The sequence below is a fragment of the Poecilia reticulata genome, chromosome 8 (genome assembly GCF_904066995.2).
Source record: "Poecilia reticulata chromosome 8, P_reticulata-male-v2, whole genome shotgun sequence".
NCBI lineage: Eukaryota > Metazoa > Chordata > Actinopteri > Cyprinodontiformes > Poeciliidae > Poecilia > Poecilia reticulata.
In genome coordinates, this window is record NC_088837.1 from 5,054,135 (window position 1) to 5,067,315 (window position 13,181).

The window sequence follows — 13,181 nt, forward strand, 5'->3', positions numbered from 1 at the left end:
ACTTTGTGTCCTTGTGTTCCAGTGTGTTTGTAAAGTGGTGTTTGTGCAATGAGATTCCCTCCCCCTGGTATCCTCTGTTCTTCATCTGGGAATAACGGATAAACAGGAAGCGATGCAACATGATACAATGGTGTATCTGAAATGGAATTTTGGTCAAATCCAAGACGTAATGAAGCGGAATCACAGTGGCTTATCTATCATCCTTACAGGGAATAACAACTTCTTGTAATGTCAAATTTAGTTCTACTTCAACGCCATTAGTTTATGTTGTATATTTGTTCAGTCTACTGTTGACGTTCAATTAAGAGTACAACTCCAGAGGTAAATATTGATCCATTTAGGGCCACCAGCTCTCAAAAATTGAAGAATGACACCACTCTTGTTAAAAGCTTTGTGTTTAAATATGGTAGCAACTCCTCCTAACAATTTGCTACCTGTTTGAGTGTTATTCCTATCCAGCACACTGGTAAGCAGGACCACATCCTCTGTGTTCAGGCCTGTGGAACACAGTCAAGTGTTAAAGCACAAACATCCTGCCCTCTCTAGCTCATTAAGACCGTAAACCTTGTTCCAACTCTCGTCCAAACATTCCCTTGAGCCAAACTTAATGCACTAGTGATGGGAGTGCCTTGCAGATGTATTCATACCCTTCTTCTTTTTGGCTTGTCACCTTACAACCTTCCAATGACATTTGGCTCTTGCTCGCTTCAATGCGTCAAATATAGATTTGACTTCGGTAACTTAGGTGTATAGTTGACGCATTGAACTGGGAGGTTTGGGTTTTTTCATATTTTGACATTGTAAAACCCATTGATCTGTTTTATCCCCTGTGTTTTTCACACATCTGTTTTATTCCTCGGTGGTTCACTGTATCGCTGGTGTTGTCGTCCATCAAACTATTTGACAAACAGTCTTCAGAGAGCAACAAGTCATGCCAACTGCCCATGCTAAAACATTGATTGTTTTTTAAACAATATGGTTTATGGTATCTTTAAGGCAGTTACATTTTATAAACCCCTCTTTCTGTTCACATTTATACTTCTTCCCTCATGTCCAACTTCTCCTCGGCCCCCTTGTTCCACCACCACCTGTTCTGTTTGATGCATGCATCTCTGCTAGATGCTTCAAGTGATCCTCACTGTCTCACAGGAGACGCAAAGCCCTCTGAAGTGGACGAAGACTACAAGTGGCAAACACGCACTCAGGAAGACAACCGCAACCAGAACCACTCTCCCGGCATTCCAGTAGCCAACGGCCACTACTTGGCATTGGTGCCGGGTAACAGGAGACCCATAGATCCGGCACTAGCAGAGCATTTCTCCAGAATCGCACCCCCTCCTTTGGCGCCCAAATCCAGCACTGAGAGCAGCTACATAATTGAAGAGCAGCTGAGGAGGATGGAGCAGCACCGTCAGGAGCAGGAGAGACAGAAGAGGCAGTGGCTGGAGGAGGAGCGGCTCAGGCTGGAGCAGCAGAAGCAGCTGGAGAAGCAGCGCCGAGAGCTGCTCCAGCTTCAGCTGCAGCAACAGCAGCAGGAGCACCGTCACCGCAGGCAGGTTCTGCAGTGGCAGCTGGAGCTGGAGCACCAGTACCGCATGCAGCAGAAGCAGATCCAGCAGCAGCAGCAGCTGAGGAGGAGCCCAACCGGCGTGATGCTGTCCCCATCATCTGGCCTCTGCACCATCTACGAAGCCATGGAAACCAGCGACGAGGAGGACGAGGTCAGGGGGGAGCCGAACAGGAACATTCTGGTGGGACAGAGGAGGATGCTGCCTTCCCAATCCGTCTCTCAGGGCTTCCAGAGGCCCCCGCGTCAGGTGGCTCCACACGACCTGGAATGGAACAAGAAGGTGGACATTGTCCAGCAGCTCATCAACCAGTCCCTGATGCTGTCCAGTGATGGAGGGTGCCCCCCTCTCCTGCTCCTACCCGTAGGGACCGGGGGAACCCTAAGCCCGCTGAAAAGCAGCATGTGGCCCAACCTTCCTCCACAGTTCAGCCCTCCTACGGCTACAGTGACCTCCGTCAGCAGCTACTCCCCAGACAGCCGGGGCAGCTCCCCAGCTGGAGACTGGACCGTGGTGGAGGTGGAGACCCAGCACTGACTCTCCTCATCAACTCTGACTCTTTTTGTTTTCTAACTTCACAAAAAAAAATTAAATACTGCCAAAAGTATCACTTTACTATTTATCATAATACATCATCATTGGGGAAAATATTTTTTTGTTTAATCTAAATCTGATTTCAGTGTGTAGTTTCAACACACAACCATTCAAACTTGAATTTCTGATGTTTTTGTACTGGTGTGATCCCTGTAACCCACACAGACATGCACTGTGTCCTTGTTCTGCATCATGTAACTTTTACACAAGAACTTAATGGCACTCTGGTGTTTTACTGTGAAAGGCACTGTAACTACTTTAAAACATTCCTGTGTTGTAGTCTCTCGTATATCGTTATAAGAATCTAAAACCAAACACAGTGCCTTGCTAAAGTACTTATACACCTTGAACTTTTTCAGAACGGAACAGTGACAAAAAGTAAGCCATGAGGATCCTCATGTTCAATTTGCCACAAGCCACGTTGACAACACAACCAATATGGAAGAAAGAAGGCACTATGGCCAGTTGAAAACAAACTTTCACTTTTTAAACTGCACATCAGCCAGAACGCATAATTTCTAATATAAAATCCTGTGGCAACATCTTGTTATGATGTGGGGGAGGCTTCAGCAGGGGAACAGAAGTTCGTCAGACTTAAACGGAAGATGGATTAAGATGAAGAGCGAATTCTCGTTGGAGGTGGCAATTGGTGCCAATGTGGCAGCTACATTGGGACGGTCGATACCAATGCATATTCATATGTTAGAATGGCCCAGTCAAAGTTTAGAGCTGAGAATTGTGAGCTAGACTTGACAATTGCTCCACCTGAATGTTCACAATCCAATCTCACTGAGCTGCAGTGGTTAGTTACACTTCTCTGGGTTTTTCTTTTCTTTTTTTTTTTTTTTTTTACATTTTTCATCTTCCTTCTACTTCACACTTAGGCATTACTTTGATCTCATCTCTGCCACTTAAATATATTCAAGTAAAAACTTGTACAGTGATGCAAAGTGGAAAAGTTCAAAGTGTGTGAATACCTTTGGAAGGTTGTGTATTGGTCACCCTCAAGAATGAGGGATTAAGCTATGACAAGTTGCACTAAAGCCAAATGTTATGTCTTCCAATGTCCTTTTGCAGGTAAGTCTTTATACAATTAACAGATTAATATATTTGTGAATTTTTTTTATTCTGAATTCCTAATATATACCCCCTGTATATCTAAGGGGGTGCATTGGGGAAGTCTTTATTTGGTCCCTAGCTACACTTTTCTTGCTAAGTACCCACAGTGACTTCACTGGACGACCAGTCCTTAACAGATCCGTCAGTCATGGAGGAAAGCCGGGGAGGAACAGGAGAAAGGAGCTCCTTGTTCTACTCAGAGGAAAGACTTCAAGGGTGACGGGCAAAAGGGTAAAGGGGCGGTGGGGGGGTGAGGGGGACATTCATCCGCCCTCTTCCCTCTCACATTCCAGGATCGTAGCCTCATTTCCTGGGTCGGTCAGTATTCGGGGCGTCTTGGAGGGTACAGATGATGTCATGGTGGCAGAGAAAGAGGATGTTATGAAGTCGGTCCGGATGGGCACCACGCTGGTTTGATATCGATAAGAACTAAAACCAGGTTTAGTTTAGTCACCTCATTTGTATTTTCTGTACAAATATCTTCCTTTGATGTGTTTTATTGTGATTGGTACAATTTAGGAGAAATATGTTTGATAGTTATACAAACACAGGCCAGTAAATCCAAGCCTGATGTGTTGTTGGAGAAAAAGCACCTGTTCTCTTTGTTTACTCAAGGTAGGTGATTTCAGTTAGAAATATCAGAAGGAAACACTGACACCTGCTGGTGGCATGTGTGAAGCACAACACAAGACTTTACGTCAAACCGATTTTATGTTGGTTTTCAACAGCCTGTTGGTACGATGCACTTTTCATAAGTTTAAAAAGTTATATAAATAATATTAAATTAATATTTGAAAGATAAAATTAAAAGCAAGACTTTGTTTTCTAATCTATTTATACTCCAATTATTGTGCATGACAAATCAGATTGTGTAAAGAAGTATGCATTTCCCTGCTCTTGTATGCTGCTACATTTGATAGAAGTTTTTACCTATTTTACCACAACTCTGCTATGTTGCATGCAAATATACACCCATGTTGTTCAGGAACAGCACAGTGCCTGAAGCTCCTTTTCTGTTTTTGTCTATTAAACCTCTTGTATTGCTACTGTTAATATGAAATGTGACCGTTTACATGCTGTTGTTTCTGTGAGAGTTAGTCGTACTTTGTGTCGTGAATAATTTGCATGGTGAAGAGCTAAAGTCAAATATGCTATGAAAACTAGACAAATACATCGACTGTCTCATTAAATGCATTTTCTCACATTTGTGTTGTTCACTGTGGTGCATTTGAGTGACCTGGACTTCCTGTCCGTACTCAAACAAAAAAGAATTGGCTTTGTTTTGTTCTAGATCTCAGTTCAGTTAGTAGAACGCTTTTCCTCTCGCATGTGTAGTTCCTCAAGGGTTAGTTCTCCCTCCCCTGATTCTAATCAGGGGAGGGAGAACCCCTGATTCTCCCTCCCCTGAAATGGAGGGAAACCAAACATTTCCCTCCATTTCTTGGCAGATGATCTACAGTTTTACATGCCTTCCAAATGCAAGCATTTCATGTTCAACTGTAGAACTACTTCTGCTAACCATTAGCAGTTTGGTTACCTAGTTCCTTTATGACTTTCTTTCAATAATGGCAGTCTTCTTGGTCATCTTTGAAGGCGTCTTTGATTAATGGAGTATCTCCTAAGGATATCTGTGCATAACGGGGGACAAAATATATGCTACACTTTTCACATTTGTATTAGTAACCATGCTAATTCAAAGATAAACGACAGAAAGGTAAATAAATATGTGGAAGTAAAGCTTTTACATCCATATTTTAATAAATGTAATGTTTCAAAATACCTTCACTGAATGTGTGAGCTTTCTTTTGCCTCCTTTTGCAATTTCTCACATAAATTAATCAAAAACAATGCATTATTCTTCATGGTTATGCTCCTGCTTTGTGTTGATCTGTGTCAATGTTCCAGATTAAAAAAAATTAAGTTTGTGGTTGTAATGTCACAAAATGTGAAAAATGTGCATACCTGTCTGTCTCAAAGCTGATTTTCAGCGACCACATTTAGTCATTACAGTGGTTCACAAACATTCAGTCTGTTTCATAATGAATAAATGGCCGTGTGGGACCTGGTGAATCCGCTCTCCATGTTTATGTGTTGGTCCCAGTTCCTCCTCTGACCGGATCCTGAGACACAGAGGTCTTATTGATCCGTCTTTACTCTGCGAGCCAAATAAAACTTTCATTCACGAAAGCAATGTTGTCATTTGCTGGAGTACCACAAACGTATCAGTTTTAGTATCATTGAGTAATTAACTTGAATAACTGGAACTTTTGCTTCATTGAAAGTGTTTAGAAAGGAAAATATTTCAAAGGATGAAACTCTGAAATGTTGGTTTTAGACAAACGACACATTCAAGTAAGGTTGAGACAGAGGAACGAGTCAACTGTCTGAGTCGACTGTGACAAAGAAGAAGCTCTGTATTGAAACTTTCAGGAAGCACAGCCAGTTTCTCTCTGGCTCCACGAACGTCAGGATGGACCTTCACTCGGCACACGGATGAATCGGCATTCTGCAATGCTGTTCTGAACATTGGCAGCTACTTTCACAGTCCAGACCTGTTTTATTTAACTGTTTATCATATTTTTAAATACAAAAGGACACCTAACAAATTTCAGATCACATATTCAAAATCTTACACAATTTCTACATATTATGCATCATTGAAAGTTTTAAAAATGTGCCAGGGAGTTTCAGAAGTGAACAAAGAGTAAATTACATTTGAGGCGCTGCAGAGGTAAGGAGGAACCGATGTTCTGTTCCCATGTGGAAAATTAAGAAGGGACTTAAACATCTAAACCTTTTCAAAAGAGCCAGTAGAACCTATTCACAGTGGTTTCTGCGCAGCTCTCTGGTGTGATTTACGCATCGGTGTAACAATTATCATGGGTTTTGTCTTAATTCCCCACATGGGAACAGAACATCGGGTCCTCCTTACCTCTGCAGCGCCTCAAATGTAATTAACTACTCTTTGTTTACTTCTGAAACTCCCTGGCACACAAATCTCCAATTCCTGCTTTTCCATCCCTTTACTCAACACTGCAGAGAGGACCTGTGTGGCCTGCTTTTCAAGGCACCGGGTCCTCTTTTGGACGTTCTGAAACCGTCTGTGTCTCTGAGCTGAATGTCTCCAGTGATAGAAGAAAAAAAACGTTTAAAAAATAATGAAATCTGGAGGTCTGATGCTCCCGTTCTGAAAAGAAAGATGCAGTTTCCAAGCATCTTCCCAAACACTTTGATAAAATTAGCAAAAGAAAAAAAAAGACCTAATAGAAATATCCTTGAAAGGCAAGATAAATACAGAGACGAGTCTTCTCTCCAGATGAATTTTCACTTTCAGTCACCTTTATTTGGCGTAATGGAGAACCTTCCCACTTTGGGAAATAAAAAGCGCTCAACTGAAAAAGTCAATATTTTCTCTGGATATGTGAACGTTCCTCCCTCACTGGTCGGCGTCATTCTGACGACACTCCAGACAACAGATAAACGAACGCCTCGAACAACTCTGCATCCATCTCAGGGCTCAACACAGAGGAACAACAAACTGGTGAGTATAAACTTTGGACTCTGTTACATGTATGCATTTTTGAATAGCTGTTTTAAAACAAAAAAAACTCTTTCATTGTGATAAAAAGCTAACTAAAACTCAGTTTGCTAAGGCCAGGAATCACTGATTGGTTAGTTCTAGTCATAAGACAAAATGTTGACTTTATAAACTAGAATTTATAAGAATAATTCAAGAAAAATGAATAGAGTTTGCAGGTTTTTCTTACAAATACAAATCAGAGGCATTTTTTAAACTTTCATGTTAATTTCAACTTTTATTCACCTTCTGAAACCACATAAGGGACTCGGCGTTAATAACAGAACACTGACGTATACTGCGATTCTTAGTATGTTACAAAGATGTAAAGACAATTATCCTAATGAAGGAAAAACATTTTTAGGTGCAGATTACAGTATATTTAGCTAATATTTAAAATAGTTTGGTCTGTGATGGACTGGTGACCTGTCCACAGTGGACCCTCCTTCTCACCCAGTGACCTCTGGAGGGAGGCATCAGCCACCCTACAACACTGCAAAGATGAGCAGCATAGACAGTAAATAGATATTTAAAATAGTTTTTATGAGAGAAACCTTTCAGTTATAAACGTTCAAAATGTTACAGATGTCTACTTTCACAGCTTTGTGGCTCATAGGTCAGATCCACAAATAATTCAACTATATGCCGATGACTCAAGTCTTTTTTTTCAAAAACTTGAAAATTACGAGTGGACTTGTATTCTAGACCAACAAGAACAAAAATGTATTGTTTCAGATTGGGATTTGTTTATTGAACTTTTAAAATACAGACTGAATTAACTCAGTCTGTAATCTCAAAGGAAAAGCTTATTGGCTAAAAGCTTCACTCCTCTGTGAGTGAGATTAACCCCACAGGAGTGTAACCAGCCTGAAGAGAGGCCTTCAGTCAAGGGAGGCTGAAAACACTGTTTGCAGATTCGCAAAGGGACCACAGCTAAATAAAGGTCTTCAATAAAGGAGAACAGACCCCCTGGTGATGAGGAGTAACCACAGGCTCTGGTCTCAGTGGCTCACTGCTGGAGGCAGCTCAGGTGTCATGGCTTTAAGACAGTCTTTAAGTTTCAGATCGTCTGCCAACATTTCTAAAGCTTTGAAGAAAATCTTCAGAGAAGCTCGTGTTCCTACTTGTGAGAAAATACACAGATAATGAGGACAATGCCCGGATCAGTGCTTCTCAATGCCGGTTCTCAAGGACCACTGACCTGCCTGCTTTAGGTGTCTCCCTTCTGTCACAAACCCGTCTTGAACAGGCTGGTGATTAACAGGTTTCTGTAGCACTGGATGGCATGCAAAGGAGCTCATGTAATCGTTTGAATCAGGTGTTCTGGAACAGAGACACGTCTGAAACATGCAGGGCAGTGGTACCTGAGGATCGGAATGGAGAAACACCGGCATAAATTACCCTAATGTATTACATCAGCTTATCAACATTTAGCTTTATTTGCTCTATTTCCCATTTTAGCACCATTTGTTCAGAAATTGCTTGAGAAACAATTGCCTAGCTCTAGATCAGGAGTGTTCAACTCCAGTCCTCAACGTCCAGTGTCCCGCTACTTTCAGATGTGTCCCTGGTCCAACACTCTTGAGTCAAATGAATGAATTACCTCCTCCATATGGAGTCAAGTTCATATGGAGGACCAGATTATTTTAGTCAGGTGTGTTGAAGCAGAGACACATCTAAAAGTTGCAGGATACCAACCGTCAAGGTCTTGAGTTGAAGAGACCTTCTAACATCATCTAACATCATTGACTGTCTGTGTGCAAAGAATGATCTTTGCTGTTTAAATCTGAGAGTTGGTTCTCTTTTATGCTCCTATGAAAGGGTGGCGCCTGTAGAAGAAGCCCCTCAGGTGTCTCAAGCGTCTTCTTGTTCAGGGACTCAGGTTTCCCGGAGGAGAGCCCACACAGACACAATAACAAGATAACAGCCGGAGGAGAGGTCCTGTCGGTGTTTGTAACATGTTTTTAGTGTCTGACGGCTCCCTCTGCAGGGACTTTGTTCCTGTTGAGATTCAACTTCTCAGAGATCACAACCCAAAGGAGCTACTAAAGAACATCATGTCTGAAAAGACAGTTTGGAGTTTTACTCAGATGGCTTAGAAAATGGAGCAAATCTTCAAGTTAACTCTGGCCTTCAAAGGAAATATCATTCTTTTGATCTGTCACTGTATAAGTCAGAAGAAAATCATGCTTTTTCTCTGCTTCTTCCTTTTAGGGTCCTTGTTTTTGCTGGTGAACATGGAGAGATACACCTTGCCTCTTAATTCAACCTCTGTTCCTGCACAACTCCCCTATAACACCACAGTTTATATGAACGCCTCTTTCAAACCTTTCAGTGTGTTTGAGGGCTGTGACATGTACATCGAGGCAATTCTGTTTGACCTTACCTTTCAGGCTATCAACGTAGTAGTGGGAATACCTGCCAACCTCCTTGTTATTGCGATTCTCATCCACAATCGCAAAGAACCGTCCACTTCGGACCTGTTCCTGGGCTGCTTGGCCTTCATGGATGCCTACTTTGGCAGCATGACGCCCCTCAGCTTCTTAAATCTTTACCTCTGGCAAAGCAAAGAGGTGTGGTTAGCGATTAAGTTTTCCTTCGGAGTAAAAGACACCAGCGGCCCGTTGTTTCTCTCTTGTATCTGCTTGGATCGATTTGTGGCGGTGCTCTTTCCGATTGCGTTTGGGCAGCTGAAGTCCATCAAGTACAGGTTGGGCCTCACCCTGCTGGTACTCTGCCTCACCTTTGCCTACTCTGCTGCCAAGACGGTGGGCGGTCTCCCCAACTTCGAGAAGGTGTTCACTGGTGAGGTCCTGGCAGCTTTCGCCTGGATGGTGCTGTGCAATGCAAGCATCTTATGGGTCCTGAAGAAATCCCGTGGCGTTGGGAAAGACGAAATGCACCCCATGAAGAAGAGGGCATTCAAGATGGTGCTCTCCATCCTCTGTATCATTGTGTTCAACTATCTGCCTCTCGTTGCACTGTTCCCATTCGAAGACCATTACACCTCTGATGTGTTTCGTTGCTATGTGCAGCCCGCTGGCTTCGCTTTTCTCAACATCAGCAGCACTATCCAGCCACTTGTCTACCTGTCCCGTCTGGAGAAGGTTCCTTTCCTCTCAGAAGCTTTTATTAAGAAATTTTCTTCCTGCATCAGCAGAGAGAAAAGTAAAGAAGTCTCTGAACCAAAACCATCTGCTTAGATTTATATGAAAACAGAACAGCATGTCATCAAAGAGACTGGAGAAGATTCCTTAATAGGTTTAGATAGAAATGCAATGATAACCATGTTTACCATTTTAACTAGAAAGTGTAGCAACTTCATAATATTAAATGTATTGTCATGTGGTTCAAAGGGAAGTCAACTGTTTGGGTTGGGCGCCATCTTGTGTACAAAAATAAAATACATCTGACAAGTTTTGAGTTGAATCTGCTGTATTCAGGGCATTTCGTATGTTTTTCTTAATTCATTACATATGAAATATCAAAAAAGATGAAGCAACATATTTGGAAGTTCAGTATCGTGCAGGAGGACACTGTTGTTTCAGAAAGTCACCAATTGGTTTTCTCAACTACCCTCTAAAACTAAAGCACAAAAAATAAACACAGGTAAGTTAATCTTCTTCGAATAGCAACAGATAGAAAAGAGCAAATCTACAATGACAAAATACAATCAAATTTAATTAACATCTTTGCAGATATAGATTTTAGATTTATTTTTTTTGATAACATGTATGTTTAGTTGGTTATATATATTGCGATTTTGTGATTAATCTGTCTTTTTTTTCTTCACTTTCCATTGGGAAAGTGTTTATTAGTTTAGTTAGTGAAATATTGCTTCGCTTTTATAGCATCCACAGTGATGCTCCCAATTGAACGCCTAGCCGTTTTTTTTTTTTTATTTCCACAAGCTAGAATTTTCTAAAATCCTCTGTGAAGATTTAAAACTACATTTCTTCTTGAAAAATCAAAGTGAAATTTAGAGTTATTCATCCCGCTCTTCTCAGGGGCAGAGTTTGCTTATGCATTGGGCCGGTTCTGGTCTAAAATACTGCTTTAAACAAACAGTGATGGACTCCACGCACCAGCTTTCGCCGACTTTTTCTTTTAATGCTGTTTTCATCCTGACATCAGACACACACACGCAGCAGAGCTTTAATGTGATCAACAAGTTGCAGCAGGGGGCGCTCGGCTGCCGCAGTGAGGATTTCCAGCTGAATCAAGCTGCGCGAGGAAGCCCGAGATCACAACATAAGCAAACTGTGAAATTCAAAATAAAATCATCATCATTAGTTTTATTTATAAACCGATTTAGCGCCAGCCACGACTAAAACAAACACCAGAGATAAGATAAAAACAAGATAAAGGAAAACAACAAAACAAAGTGACAAAGTTAAGCACACAACAGAGTAGCTGAATTAAAAAAACACAAAACATAAAGTAGTAAAAAATAAAATCATACCAAAATCGTCAAGAAAGTCAAGTCACAGTTGGGTTGAATGGTAATAAGAGAAAATATGTTTTTAGAAGAGTTGTTGTTTATTATTTCAAATATTTATTTCATTTACTAGAATTCTGAAGTACAACATATCACGACCTTTATTCTGAAGGTCCATTCCGGAAGTTGTGCTTGTGCATTCTGCTGGTTTGACCCCTCCCTCGTGCACTTACTCCCTTGCAGCATCAGCCGGCGGCTCCCAGCTCACCGCAGAGCCGAGCAGCAACGCATCGCCTCCGGCGGGGGGAATAACATGGCTCCAGGTAACCGCAGCGCGGAGAGTCCCGGCGAGTCCCGGCGGGGTTCCGGCTCCTGTCCTCTCCGACGATGAGCAGGAAGCCCCGCAAGCAGCCCTCGCTCCCTCCACTACCTACACTACCGGACTGCGTGATGCGGACCCCCCCGTCCAAGAGTTGACGTCCTGCCGCTTGGAGGTGATGGTGCCTTCGCCCTCTCTGCTCAACCTGCCGCCGCGCTCCAGACGTTCGGGATCTAAACACTCACCTGGACTTGCTGCTTATTTAAACTATTTTTATTCTAATATTGACGGACTTGAGTGGAAGATTTCTACTATGACCCGGACGGCCATAGCCTGAGCCTAAGATCATTGAAGTCATCTGATAGCTGGAGCTCATGATGGCCAACAACAACGAGCTACAGGTTAGTTTTCCAACTTTGTATTTTTAAGGCTGCGCTTATATCCAGTCAAAGTTGTCTATTTCTAAATACTTGAAGGGCCTTTTAAAAGTTTTAGCTCTTTAAACTTTTCCGACATCTCGACAGTAAAAGCCACAAAAGTCAATGTAATCTATGTGAAATTAAAATTAATCTGTGGTTTCCAAAACCCACATCATTATACTTTGATCTAATCCATTTATCTGTAGTTTTTTGCTGTAAGGTTGTGGTTGTTGTCTTGAAGAAAGGTGAACTTCTGTGCCAAACTTTTACAATCTGGATCTTCCTGTGTCTGTTGGAGCAACACAACCCCACACCATGATGCTGCCACCCTCTGTGTTTCAGTCTGTGGGTGTTTTCATGGTGATATCATTTGATTTTCTTCCAGGATTACTATATATTTTGCTCAATCCATCTTCCAAAACAACTCTTACCAGCTCCCCCACAGCATGATGCTACCGCCACCATGTTTCAGTGTGGTGTGAATTCATTTCATTTAATTTATTCATTTATTTAAGCGGGACAATGCACACAAACATAGGACAGAACAAGTAAGTAATCTGAAATTTTGCATTGCATTTGGATGTAAAAATGTTTATTATGCCCTTTATCTTGAATTCAGTTTAATTTAAAAAATACTTTTTTTTGTCTAAAAGGGAAAGTAAACGTTGTAAATCTAATCATCCAGCTATCTTCAAAGTATCTTTGTGTATATTGATGCTGTGGGACAAAGAAGGACCTCCGGTAGCAGTCAGTCTCGCATCGAATCTGAAAAGGCCTCTGACTGAAGACTGTCGCTAGCTCCGCTAACAGCTGAGTGTCCGGGGAGCCGAGACAATATCTTCTTTTCTTTTTTTTTTTTTACAGTTCTGCTCCAGTTTATGTCGGTTGGCCACGTGAAATTCCAATAGAATAGATTTCCCACAAATTAAGTGTTCAGAAACAGAAAATTAAGTGAATCGATACAATTTATTTATCAATTCACCATTACATATCCGTTAAATATAGTGACAAAGTTGCTAAGTTGGCAACACTGAGGTGACTTTTGTTAATTTTTCAATCTGTCAGTCAGTCCATTCTCAAGAACGGAGCTAAAGGGGGCGGTGGCTGATTTTCACACCTTTGTTAAGGTAGATAAGATCAGTTTCTC

General features: G+C 41.7%; 3 protein-coding genes across 4 annotated transcripts in view; all 3 read left to right on the forward strand.

The window, feature by feature from the left end:
* The first annotated feature begins 67 nt into the window (after window positions 1-67).
* On the forward strand, window positions 68-5,060 carry LOC108166519 (uncharacterized). The gene has a single exon (XM_081609670.1). The coding sequence runs from the start codon at window positions 1,050-1,052 to the stop codon at window positions 2,103-2,105; it is 1,056 nt and encodes a 351-aa protein (XP_081465796.1). The 5' UTR covers window positions 68-1,049; the 3' UTR covers window positions 2,106-5,060.
* A 3,633-nt stretch (window positions 5,061-8,693) lies between these two features.
* Window positions 8,694-10,566, forward strand: LOC103468354 (G-protein coupled receptor 183-like). Its single transcript, XM_008415381.3, has one exon. It carries the CDS (start codon window positions 8,961-8,963, stop codon window positions 10,059-10,061), a length of 1,101 nt encoding a protein of 366 aa, XP_008413603.2. The 5' UTR covers window positions 8,694-8,960; the 3' UTR covers window positions 10,062-10,566.
* Window positions 10,567-11,503: 937 nt separating this feature from the next.
* Window positions 11,504-13,181, forward strand: part of LOC103468356 (serine/threonine-protein kinase N1-like) — a 47,856-nt gene continuing 46,178 nt past the window's right edge. Inside the window, exon 1 of one of the 2 annotated variants that reach the window (XM_081609672.1) lies at window positions 11,504-12,016. In XM_081609672.1, coding sequence (XP_081465798.1) covers window positions 11,990-12,016 — 27 coding nt within the window. In that variant the 5' untranslated portion in view covers window positions 11,504-11,989. The remainder of the gene's footprint in view (window positions 12,017-13,181) is intronic. The other variant, XM_081609674.1, reaches the window with a different exon arrangement.

What these genes read in the sequence shown, in the direction of transcription:
- LOC108166519 (XM_081609670.1), top strand. Translation starts at nt 1,050, where the DNA reads ATGTCCAACTTCTCCTCGGCCCCCTTGTTCCACCACCACCTGTTCTGT.
- LOC103468354 (XM_008415381.3), top strand. Translation starts at nt 8,961, where the DNA reads ATGGAGCAAATCTTCAAGTTAACTCTGGCCTTCAAAGGAAATATCATT.